Source organism: Prionailurus viverrinus, chromosome E2 (genome assembly GCF_022837055.1).
Source record: "Prionailurus viverrinus isolate Anna chromosome E2, UM_Priviv_1.0, whole genome shotgun sequence".
NCBI classification, from domain to species: Eukaryota; Metazoa; Chordata; class Mammalia; order Carnivora; family Felidae; genus Prionailurus; species Prionailurus viverrinus.
The window spans coordinates 29,744,269-29,756,428 of record NC_062575.1 but is presented as its reverse complement, the minus strand read 5'-3'; the positions used below and the strand labels follow the sequence as shown (position 1 = coordinate 29,756,428).

At 53.6% G+C, this 12,160-nt stretch overlaps 1 protein-coding gene across 1 annotated transcript in view; it reads left to right on the top strand.

Annotated features, from left to right (window-relative positions):
- The window catches only part of SLC6A2 (solute carrier family 6 member 2), a 46,190-nt gene that overhangs the window by 30,765 nt on the left and 3,265 nt on the right, over nucleotides 1-12,160 (top strand). Inside the window, exons 5-10 of the mRNA XM_047836041.1 lie at nucleotides 4,123-4,257; nucleotides 5,958-6,061; nucleotides 8,022-8,146; nucleotides 8,896-9,008; nucleotides 10,136-10,264; nucleotides 10,763-10,862. Of these exons, the coding sequence (XP_047691997.1) occupies nucleotides 4,123-4,257; nucleotides 5,958-6,061; nucleotides 8,022-8,146; nucleotides 8,896-9,008; nucleotides 10,136-10,264; nucleotides 10,763-10,862 (706 nt within the window). The remainder of the gene's footprint in view (nucleotides 1-4,122; nucleotides 4,258-5,957; nucleotides 6,062-8,021; nucleotides 8,147-8,895; nucleotides 9,009-10,135; nucleotides 10,265-10,762; nucleotides 10,863-12,160) is intronic.

The following is a 12,160-nucleotide window of genomic DNA, read 5'->3' as shown; positions in this document are numbered from 1 at the left end:
TGGGTGACCCCGGAATTAATGCCGCCCTCTACTGATATATTTGTGCCAACCTCCAGGGCCACTGGGAGGATGGAGGAGAGGTCCTTGGTACCATGCTGGCAGATGGAAATCCACCAATAAATGATCTCCATCCTGCCTTTGTCTCCTTCCCCAGCACCCCTTCCAGTGCTCTTCCCCCCCCTCAGAGGACTAAAGGCTCCGTAGACTCTGTGTGCATTGGAGGGAGGCGCGGGCTCAGGCTCACACCTGCTCTGTTTACATATTGTACTAAGTGTTCAGACATCTTGGGCTCCCCTAGGCCTGGAGATAAATCAAGACAACAGAACTGGCTGGGCGTGGCCACCATGCTCTGCCCACTGGACTGCCAGGCTGTGGGCTGTTTGGGCGGATGGGAAGAGACAGAACACCTCTCAAATTCTGGCAGAGTGTGGTGGGGTTGGGGAGAAAACTGGGCCGATTAATAAAAAGCCACCCGAGTTTTAGAATTTTTATTTTTAAGAATTTTTAAATTTTTAATATTTCTTTTTGAGAGAAAGAGAGGGGTGGGGGGAGAGGAGAGGGGTAGGGAGAGAGGGAGACACAGAATCCAAAGCAGGCGGTAAGCTCTGAGCCGTCAGCACAGAGCCTGACTCCGGGCTCGAACTCACGAATCACGAGATCATAACCTGAGCTGAAGTTGGATGCTTAACCAACTGAGCCACCCAGGCACCCTGAGTTTTAGAATTTTTAAGTAGAAAGGTCATTTTGTTACTTGGAAGTTTCAAGTCATAATTTTTTTAAGTTTACTTATTTATTTTGAGAGAGAGGGAGAGAGAGAGAAAGCAAGAGCTAGGGAGGGGCAGAGAGAGAATCCCAAGCAGGCTCCGTGCTGCCAGTGAGGAGACCAATGCGGGGCTCAAACCCCCCAAACCGTGGGATCACGACCTGAGCCAAAACCAAGAGCTGGATACTTAACCAACTGAGCTACCCAGGCACCTGCCCGCCTGGTCATTATTCAGCCAAGTCTTCCCATTAATGGTTCAATACAAGCTGTTCCTCACTTGCTTTAGTGACTCGACTGGACCCAGTATAATGGAGAATATCATTTGCATAGGAGCAATGAATGTGCTACAATTTTTATACCCTGGTCTTTTCTCATGTAACATCAGTATATACTCCTCACCGCATGAACCTTGTAGGTCTTCATTATTAGTGCAACTGTCCCTAAAGCCCAGTTCGGACTTTCGAAAGTCACACATTCGAAATCAGTAGAGGCTAAATCAGTGCAGTGTTGTGGTGACAAAGCACGGACATTTCTCATCTCTGTGTTAGAGTAGACTTCAGTGGTGACCCCGAGCAATGCTTCTCAACCTTTAGTGCCCATAAGAATCACAGGGAGGGCTTGTCAAAACCCAGATTTCTGGGTGTCTCCTTGGGAGTCTGACTCCGTGAGGGTGGGGTGGGAGTTTGCATTTATGACAAGTTCCCAGGCAATGCTGGTGTCTGTGGTTCATGGGCCTCATCTTGATGTAGGCAATCCTTTGCCCCATGCCTGGATCTCTAGCAAGATTTGCACACCTTCAATAACAGGGACCGTGCCGTCTCCCTGGGAAGCTCATTCTCTCTTTAGAGAGATCCAGTCATTAGAAAGTTCTTCCTTTTATAGGGCGAAGATCTTCGTTGTGATTACCAACCATTGGTTTGAGTTTGGCAGCCTGGAGCCAGACAAATTCTAGCCCCTATGCGTAGAAGCACAAGGTGGGTGAGAAGCTGGATTTGAGGCAGTGGAAAGCAGCGGCCTCCCTTGGGGACTGAGGACACTTTGCCCAAACAATGGGCTGCTTGTCTGCCTTTTCATCTCCTGGTCCCAGATGGACCAAGTCTGGCTTCTTGTGGCCAGAGATGCACTGCCAGTTAAAATTTGGAGAGCAGAGATGACAGAGCTCAGGGTACAGACTGGGCACATGTTAGTATGAGCTCGCAGTTGGCCGAGGATCTTTTCACACAAGATTTTAGGCAGCTGAACTCACTACCACCTTCCATTCTGAGAACTTTCAATAAGATTCAGATGGTTTCGCTTTGAATACATATGCATGGACAAGAGACGTTCCCCTTTCTTGATGCTTGACTGCAGTCAGGGTTACAGCTCAGTCATGTCCCCATGGTCCTTGTGTCCTGATAGGTTCCAAATTAAATCCATGTTGGAGCCTCAGACATGACTAATGAGTCCCGCCTGCACATCCCCTGGGAGGTGCCTTGGAGTCACACCAAGGATGTTATTTGGTACGTGGATTATGGTCTCACCTGTCCTGCAGCTGTGGACGTGAAGTGTAGGGGAACACAGCAGTTAGGACCAATGCAAGGATGTGTGAGGGCTCCTCCTGTGCCTGTCACCAAGGAGTTAGACCCATTTGTTCCAGTTTAGGGGAATAAATCCAGGATTCATGCGGAGCCACCCAGATGCAATGGTTTCACTTTCCAAGGCATGTCTCCCTCCTTATTTGTTTTTGGCAATTTGTCCTCCCGTTCCTGCACTTTTGAAAGACAATGGAGACCTAAATCTTATATCCACAAAGACCACCCCCCCCCCACCATAGAATCAGGGAACAATGGAGGAACGGCTGGATAACATGAAACAAGATGCTGATTCCTCTTCTGGTTCCCTCAGAAGACATGACCAACCAGTGATGCGTTTAGTTATTCCCTGCTCAGTTGCTCGTTCATTCACTTGCTCCTTCTTTCATTTGTTCTTTGACTAACTCGGTCATCCACTGACCCTCAGAATTATCACTGACTCACTCATCCATCTACTCACCCATATGCTGAATAATTCACTTACCTAACCACACGTCTACCCAACTATATATCCAACCATCCAACCATCCAATCATTCATCTATACAACTGCCCAATCATCCATCCATCCATCCACCCATCCCATCATTCATCCGTACCACTGTCCAATCATCCATCCATCAATCCAACAAATGTTTTTTTAAGCATTCATGTATGCCATGTGCTGGGGGTACAAACTGGAAAAATATAGGGATTTTGCTTCCAAGGAGCTCCTGGTCTACCAGGAAAGACAGACAGAGAGGATAAATCCCGGTCCTTCACTGTCGGTATGGAAAACAGAATTTTGTTTTTCATATCTCAGTTTTTGGGTTGAGCCCATTATCTTTCTAGGCCAGCAAAGAACTTAACCTGTGGTCATGTTTCAGGGTTTCCATATTCTCCCCAGGAGTGTGTGAAGATTCTGGGGACTGCATAGTGCCAGGGCTTGGGGAGGAGGGGCTCTCTGGTTCTTACGTCATGTGTCCTCTTTTGTTTCAGCTGGGTCTTCTTGGGTCCTGCCTAACCCAGCCCTGAACACATTTCACAGTCTTCTTTCTCTAAGGCTCTCCATGGCTGCATCTGCCTATAGCAGTGATTTTTAAACCTTGACTGCACATTGACATCACGCGGGGGGAGAGGGGGAACTTATAAAACATACTAAAGTACAGGCCACACTCCAAGCCAATTAAATCAGAAACCCCAAGAATAGGATCTGAACTTTGACATTTTTAACAATAACTTCCCCCAGAGTATTCTGATGCGTAGTCAGGGGTGAGCAGGGACAGTGAGGTTTGTCGTCGTCCTAAATCTGTCCCGAGATAAAGAAAGGCCAGAGAGCCTTCTTTCTGCTCAGCCACATCTCCCTTCTTGGGCAGTGAGTTGGGAGGAGATGTTTGAATGAAGAAAGAGGAGCCGGAGAGAGGCGGGAGGGAGGAAGGGAGGAGGGAAGGAGGGAGGAGGGAGCAAAGGTGGAGAGCATTGGACGTGGGTATGCTTAGATCTGCCGGGGGCAACTTGAAGAGGTCAGTAGAGGCCGCTCATCAAAGAGGAGGCACCGGGTACCGTGAGAACCCAGTCTTCGTCCCGGCTGCCCCCGCCCCACGGCCGTGCTACCCCGGTGTGCGGACTCTCCCACTTGGTCCTGAGCCGCGGGAGTGGCCTCATCCGGAGAGGGGGCTTGTGGCACGCGTGAAGGAAGGAGTGGGGAGGGCACGGCCGGCCCCCTGGGCGAGAGCCTGACCCTCACCCCACCCCCAGCGCCCGCGTGGCGGCGGAGCCCGACTCTCACAGCAAGCTTGTCCGCCGCCAGGTGGTGTGGATCACGGCCACGCTGCCCTACCTCGTGCTGTTTGTGCTCCTGGTCCATGGCATCACGCTGCCTGGTGCCTCCAACGGCATCAACGCCTACCTGCACATCGACTTCTACCGCCTGAGAGAGGCCACGGTCAGTGACGAGGGACCATGCACCCGTGGGTCAGGGTTGGGGAGGGGTCTCAGCGTGGGCAGCCGTAGGCACCCTGCTCCTAGGTCTGCCATAAACTTGTGGCATAGCCTGGGATGGAGGGTAGACCCTTCCCTCTCCCTGCTGCTGCTTCTCCGTCTGACTGACACCCATTTGATTCGTCCCTGCTGGTCTCCCAGCTGTGATGGCCCGGGATTCTGTGGCTCCATGTGGTGTTCTGTGCAGAACTTTCCAAAGGGAGGCATTCCTCCGTCCCGGGTCCTGACACCTGCTCTGGCCTCCTAGCCCACCCCAGCCACCCCAGCCTTAATTCCCGCCTCCAGCCCCCAGCCCTGCCTCTGCTGCCATCCCATGATGTCAGCAGAAGCAGTAGCTGCAGCCACAGGGCGCTCTGGACCCCGCTGACTCTCCCCTCACCCTGCCACAGCCTCCTCCAGCTCACTGTCCTACCCAGAGACACAGACTAAGTGAAGATGGGGTGAACGCGGAGTGGTGTCCGCAGCAGTGGAACGAGGCTGGGATCAGAGTGTTGGAGGTATCCGGTGCCTTGAGCAGCTTCCAGCCGCGGCTGAGATCATTTCCCCCTCCTCCCTGAGGCCGGCCTCAGGGACAGCAGCTCAGCATTGCCCCTCACTCTTCCCAAAGGCTTCTTCACACTCTGTCTGAACCCACAGCGATCCTGGCAGGTGGGAGCCACATAGGCTTAGGAGGGACGCAGCTTAGTACTCACCTCCCACAGTGATAATGCTCCAACACACCACAGTGTTACAGTCCAATAACCAAGAGGGAAACCTATTTCCTTAGTAACTGTCAGAAAGATGACAGAGCTTAAGACCCGAACCAGTCTTGTAAATTGTGAAGCAAGCCGGCGTTCGGTTTGTTTTGCACCCGTTTAAATATCTTGTCTTTGTGACGCGTAGACGCTGAGCCCCTATGCTGTCTCAGGGAGCAGACCCGATCTCCTCCATCAGATTGCGTCTCTTGTTATACCTTCGGCTTGCAGAGTAGGGGAAGCCTAGGAGACGTGAGGGAGGTCCAACCCGCGTGCAGATTTCTATCTCTGCCCGAGTGAGCTGGGTGTAATTCCCCCCCCCCCCCACCGACCCCGTGCGGGTGAGGAAACTGGTGTATAAAGAGGTGAAAATGACCAGGGCTAGAAGTTGGAGGGGGGCTCAGATCTCCGGGGTTCCAGCCATGTGCTTCCATCACCCAAAAGATGGGAAAAGTAACTCCACTGGCCCCCCGAGGAAGTCACCGCGGCCTGCGGGCTGGTTTTGAGACAGTAGGGGTCCCTGTCTCTTTTCTGAAGATGCCGTCTCTGTAACTCCTGAGACGTTCATACCCTTTGCCCTCACTCCATCCACATTCTAGCCTAGAACTGTGAGTTTATAAACTTTCTTTGGAAGTCAGGACATCAAACTGAACCAGTGAGTTCCTCCAGGGTGAGCTCATTCGTGGCCACCGAAGGCCGGAGCTGCTAGAGGGACCGCAGGCCTCTCTCCAAGGTCGCTTTGTGCAAGTTTCGGGGCAGTGGCGTGGCTGCCCGTGGCGAGGTCGCTGGTTCTGACCTCGTTTCCTCAGGTCTCAAGAGCATCCCTGGGGCCCGCCAGCCATCCCGGAGCAGTGAGGTGGTGCTGTTCTGTAGGCAGCAGAGGGTGATGGCTTTTGTCTGCCTGTTTCAGGTGTGGATCGATGCGGCGACTCAGATATTTTTTTCCTTGGGGGCTGGATTTGGAGTCCTGATTGCATTTGCCAGTTACAACAAATTTGACAACAACTGCTACAGGTAAGATCCTTGGTGGGGCTCTGGAAAACTCTAGACCTGGGGACCGACTCCTGCAGGGGTGGGAAAGAGGGTTCCGGTCTGGGGCGAGTCCACTCTTCTTCCTCTGTCAAATGAGGCAGAGTGGACCTTCCATGAACTGCAGAGCGGGTGACCTCTGACATGGCCTAAGGGGGTCCTAACGAATGCATTTTAATTCAGGACACCTCTTCAACAGGCAAGGTGGGTGCTGGGAAAAGTGAGGCCACAAGACCTGGGAGGTCATGGGGATGGGTAGTTGGGGCAGAGGAGCACCGTGTGCCTTTCAAGAGCAGACAACACCGGGCCGCCTGGGTGGCGCAGTTGGTTAAGCGTCCGACTTCAGCCAGGTCACCATCTCGCGGTCCGGGAGTTTGAGCCCCGCGTCGGGCTCTGGGCTGATGGCTCAGAGCCTGGAGCCTGCTTCCGATTCTGTGTCTCCCTCTCTCTCTGCCCCTCCCCCGTTCATGCTCTGTCTCTCTCTGTCCCAAAAATAAATAAACGTTGAAAAAAAAATTAAAAAAAAAAAAAAAAGAGCAGACAACACCATCCGGACACCCAGACAGGCAAGGACTGGTCACATGGGAGGTGCAGGTCTGGCAGGGTCAGAGGTAAGGTTGCAGGGTGGACAGAGAAGTCTGTGTAGGACCCCAGAGTCAAAAGGCCACGTTCCACGTTCTAGCTCGGTTCTAGGTCAGCAGTTAACATTGCCTCCCCTGGGCCCAGTGCCGTGACGGTCTCGGACTTGGGCACAAATTGGGCTGAGTCCCGTCACCCGGCGAAGGCTTAAGACAGAATCACACTGGGGCACCTGGGTGGCTCAGTCGGTTAAACATCACCGACAGTGTGGAGCCTGCTTGGGATTCTCTCTCTCCCTCCCTCTCTGCCCCTCCCCTGCACACTCACTCTCCCCGTCAAATGAATAAACATTAAAAAAATAAAAGAGACGCCTGTGTGGCTCAGTCAGTTAAGTGTCCGACCCTCAATCTCGGCTGCTGCTTGGGGTTCCCTCTCTCCGCCTCTCTCTCTGTTCCTCCCCTGCTCGAGCTCTTTCTCTCTCAAAAATAAATAAGTAAACATTTTTCTAAAAGACAGAAGCACACCATCCTCTGGTGCGTGACAAAGTGGGATGGATGCATGCCAGCGGGCAGGCTGTAGGCAGGCCAGGGAAGTGGGGTGGTCGTCAAGAGCATGGGGGGGAGTGTGAGGTGAGCCTTGCAAGATGGCTGGGGATTGTGACGGAGGGACACAGAGTGGAGGGCACGCGTGGTGGGGAGACGCCTGAGCGAAGCCAGGGAGGTGCTGTGTTCGTGGGCCAGCAAGTCGACTGGTATGTTTTGTCCTAAGACTGCATCATGGAAAGGAAGCCAGGCAGGAAGGTTGGGTCACTTTTTTTTGAAGCTTATTTATTTATTTTGGTAGAGAGAGAGAGAGAGAGAGCACAAGCAGGGGGAGGGGCGGGGGCGGGGACAGAGAGAATCCTAAGCCCGCTCCATAGCGTCAGTGCAGAGCCCCATGCGGGGCTCGAACCCACAAACCACGAGATCATGACTTGAGCCGAAGTCAAGAGTCTGACGCTTGACCGACTGAGCCACCTCGGGTGCCCCAAGGTTGGGGCATCTTAATGAAGCTCTTGAAGGCCTTGAAGTCGAGCAGCACGGGGGAGCTACAGACAGTTGGTGGAAGTGGAAGGTGGGGCACGTGATTCCCCAACAAGAGCTTGCTACCAGCCCCTGGTCCCAACGTGTTTCACCCAAAAGCTGTCAGTCCGTCTCCTGAACCTGCATGTCCTGACCCGCTGGGGCACCGGGGTCCCTGTGGCGGCAGGGAAACTGGGGGGGGGGGGGGGGGTGGCATTTGAAGCAGCCATTGCGTAGCCAGTGCGGGGCTCAGGGAGCAGGTGGGGCATCGGGCGACGTGAATGAACGGCGCTTCTCTCCCCCAGGGACGCCCTGCTCACCAGCACCATCAACTGTGTCACCAGCTTCATCTCTGGGTTCGCCATCTTCTCCATCCTTGGTTACATGGCCCATGAACACAAGGTCAACATTGAGGACGTTGCCACCGAAGGTGGGTGGGCGGACGCAGCCCACGAAGGGCGGGGGCTGTGGGAACGAGAGGGCTGGACGTGGAGGCTTCCAAATCTTCCAGCTGCCTCTGAGGCTGTCAGTTGGGAGTTCCCGGCAGTCCTGGCCCCTGCTTATGTAACGGAACCTTCCCTGAGTCGGGCTAGGCAGGATCGATTTTGGAGCTGAGCGCTTGACAGCCCTTCATTAGTTCTCACACCGCCGTGGGTGGTAAAGTGTTAATCGGCCCACTTTACAGGTGAGAAAACTGAGACTCAGGCTGTGTGAGCTGCCCAAGGTCACCCAGCTAGTGAGCAGTGGTGCTAGTGTTCAAGCCCTGAGCTGTCCGACTCTGGAGACTGGCCTACCCTACTGTTTCTCGTGGTCTTATGGCCACAAAGAGGTTGAGGCCCGGGAGGGAACTCTAATGGACCCCGAGGACCACAAACTTTTCAGGGTAGGAGGCTCCCTGAGGGTGTGCGGGGATGGGCCTCGCGGCCTGGAGCCTGGAGCTGCCCGGGCGAGGCGCTGCTCTCTGGCCTGGCTGTTTGAGGTCAACCTCCCCGGGACCGTGACAAACGACGAGCTGGATCCAGCTTCTCCTGTCACCCGCAGACCCTTGGTTGCTCTGCCTCAGGTGACTGGCCAAGTTCCGCGGGACTGGCTGGGCTGACGGCCTCAGCTACCCTTGTCCCATTGGCATCTCCGACCAGCGGGCCCAGCCACTGACGAGGTCCTCGGTGTTTCTCACAGGAGCCGGCCTGGTTTTCATCCTGTACCCAGAAGCCATTTCCACCCTGTCGGGATCCACATTCTGGGCTGTCGTGTTCTTCATCATGCTTCTGGCTCTGGGAATTGACAGCTCGGTGAGTGACCCTGCTCGGGGTACCCCACCACACACACGCCGGGCCTGACCCTCCCATCCCCCAACTACTCAGCCTGACGTCCCCGCTTGGTTACCGGTTGTTTCCAGAAAGCCCTAATTAAATGCAGACAAGCCCTCACTCAAAAAAAGGGCAAGACTTAGGCCAAAGTTAAGACCCAGTAGAAACGTGGTGGCATCACAGAATTCACATCGGAAGAGACCTTCTCGGAGCCAACCAGGCGCCCTCCTCTCACACCTACGGGAGCTGAATTCGGAGGGGGCCCGGATGGAACTTTTCTTCTCTAACCAAGCACCCTTCCCATTATATTTCATCACCAATGGCCGACACAACACTTTGAGTCTCACTAGTTTCTTAGTACCTTTTTTGTTAACCCATATGCAAGATTAGATTTACGGACCTCTTTATGTCTGTGTCCACCTTCCGTACGTCACGCCTGGAAATTTGCAAGAAGTCTCTGCGTAGGGAAATGTGTTGAGAAGGATTCTGAGGCTGCTTCCAGGCTCGTAGGAAGGAAAACTGATTTTGATTAACACCGTCTGCCGAGGGGACAGGGGACACGTATAGGTAGAGAGTGACAGTGTGTGCACCTCTTATCTGCCATCCCAGGCTTGGGGGATCACTGGAGTGAGCACATGATTATTACTCACATGAGACCCTTTCCGACTCTGAGAGTCTGGCGTGAAAAATCCTTGTCAGAAACCGCTGCCTCAAGTTCCAGCCACCGGAAACGCTCTTTTGGTGGTTGTTTCCAGAAAGCCCTCTGGTTATATGCAGGTAGACTCCATGCTTGAGCAGTTTGGCATTTTACCCCCTGCCCTCTTCCTGGGCTAGTCAATACCGGCTCAAGCCAACTGTGTGGGACCGGAGACAGGTACCTGTGATCAGAGGGACACAGGAGTTAACTTTCCAGCCTCCCCCACATAGTTTGGGAGTTCTGAGTTTGGTTGAGGACAGGGCAGAGTGGGGGGAGGATGAGGAGGAAGGCAAGGCCGCCACCAGGGTGCCCGTGTCCCCTGGGCTTCGGGAGGTCCCAGGGAGCTGGGGCCTGGGACCCAGGTGCGGGCAGTCTCTCATCCGTGCTCCTCGCCCTGCCTGGCTCCATGCAGATGGGAGGCATGGAGGCCGTCATCACAGGCCTGGCGGACGACTTCCAGGTCCTGAAGAGACACCGGAAACTCTTCACATTTGGTGTCACCTTTGGAACCTTCCTTCTGGCCCTGTTCTGCATAACCAAGGTGAGGAGGGGCTGGGCCCTGGGTCACCTGGAGCTCTGGAGGCTGCATTTCAATCCAGTCGGGCATCCCCAGCCTTGGAGCTGGGGTGGGGAGGGCCAGGGTGAGCTCAGCGGGGAAGGGAGGCGGGACCTTAGCCCTGCAGCCCGATCCCCTGGGGCTAACCCCCCAGTGTCCTCAGTCTCCCGCCTCTGAGCCTGAAGAATTCCAGGCGACTCTTTCAACTGCTTATTTGTGTGAGGGGCAGCCAAAGTCCCTGTGAAAGCCCTGTCACATTTGCTGGCTGAAATACCCACCCTCAGGCCAGGGACTACAGAAGACCTGCAGTAGAAAGCAAATAGGCAACATGGAGACAGTAGAACCACAAACAACCCTGTCACCTGCCTTCTCAAACAGGGTTCTGAGCCAGCGGGACAGGGGGCAGGTGAGTTGGGGTGGATGCGACGGTCAGTGGGCCATTTCTGGCCGGGATGGCCTCAGGCTTTGTCTCTCCGTGCCCAGGGCGGGATATACGTGCTGACCCTGCTGGACACCTTTGCGGCGGGGACCTCCATTCTGTTTGCTGTGCTCATGGAAGCCATCGGAGTCTCCTGGTTTTATGGTACGAGCAGGGCCGTGGAAAAGCCTCACCCCCACCCGCAGAGGCAAAGGGGCTCTCCTTTTCCAGCGCGGCCACGGCCTGATTCCAGAGTCGAGCAAGTAGCTTGTCAGGGAATAGGTCTTCCAGCCCCCAGCTCATCTTTGCATGAATTCCTCTTAACGGAAAGGAAAGCCCCCCCAGGGGCACCCAGTGCCAGCTTTTAGCAAGGGACTCAGGGAGCTGCTGATCCCCAAGCCGTGCAATTCGTTCTAGAGTGAGATCGCCGCATTTAGCAAACAGAATACAAGACGCCCAGTTAAACTTGAATTTCAGATAAGCAATGAGTAATTGGTAATTGGTTTACTGTTAAGTGTGTCCCAAATATTGCATGGGATGGAGTTAAACCAAAATCTCTTTCGTTATCTTTCTGAAATTCAGATATAACCGAGTGTCTTACTGTTTCTCTGATGACCTTATTCTGGAGCTGAATGGGGAGAAAGCGTTACAAACTGTCAAATGTGTTCTGTTTTCTTTTTTCCCCACGTGTCACATGAAAGAGTTAATCCACGTGAGTCTGGACTCTTTCATCACTGTTTTTTTTTTTTTTTTAATGTTTACTTTTGAGAGAGAGACAGACAGACAGAGTGTGGACGGGGGAGGGGAAGAGAGAGAGGAAGACACAGAATCCGAAGCAGGTTCCAGGCTCCCAGCTGTCAGCACGGAGCCCAAAGTGGGGCTCGAACTCACGAACCGTGAGATCATGACCTGAGCCGAAGTCGGAAGCTTAACCGACTGAGCCACCCAGGCGCCCCCATCATCACTGTTCTAAAAGACAGGGAACAGGGCAAAGTGGTAGGCTTGGGAGCCAGGCCGCCCTGGCTGTGTTACCTGGAGCAAGTCCCCTCTGCTCCCGGAGCACTGTGTTCCCCCTGAAAAACAAATCAGAATGGCACATAAAAGGTGATACTGTTTTTCTTAACTTTTTAACTGCAATACAGTCGACACACAGTGTTACATTAGTTTCAGGTGCAAGGCATCGTGATTGGACACCCCTGTCCATTAGTCAGTGCTGCCCAGGAGAAGCACAGTCACCATCTGTCACCAAACAATGGCACTACAGTACTGTTCATTATCTTCCCTGCGTTCATGACTGACTTATTTTCTAACTGGAAGTTTGAACCTCTTAATCCCGTCTGTCTGTGTCTTGTATCCCTTTCCTGCCTGGCTCCCCTCCAGCAACCACCAGTGTATTCGAGAGTGTGTGTGTTTTTTTCTTTGTTTCTTTTTTACTTTGTTCCTGGTTTGTGTTTTAGATTTCA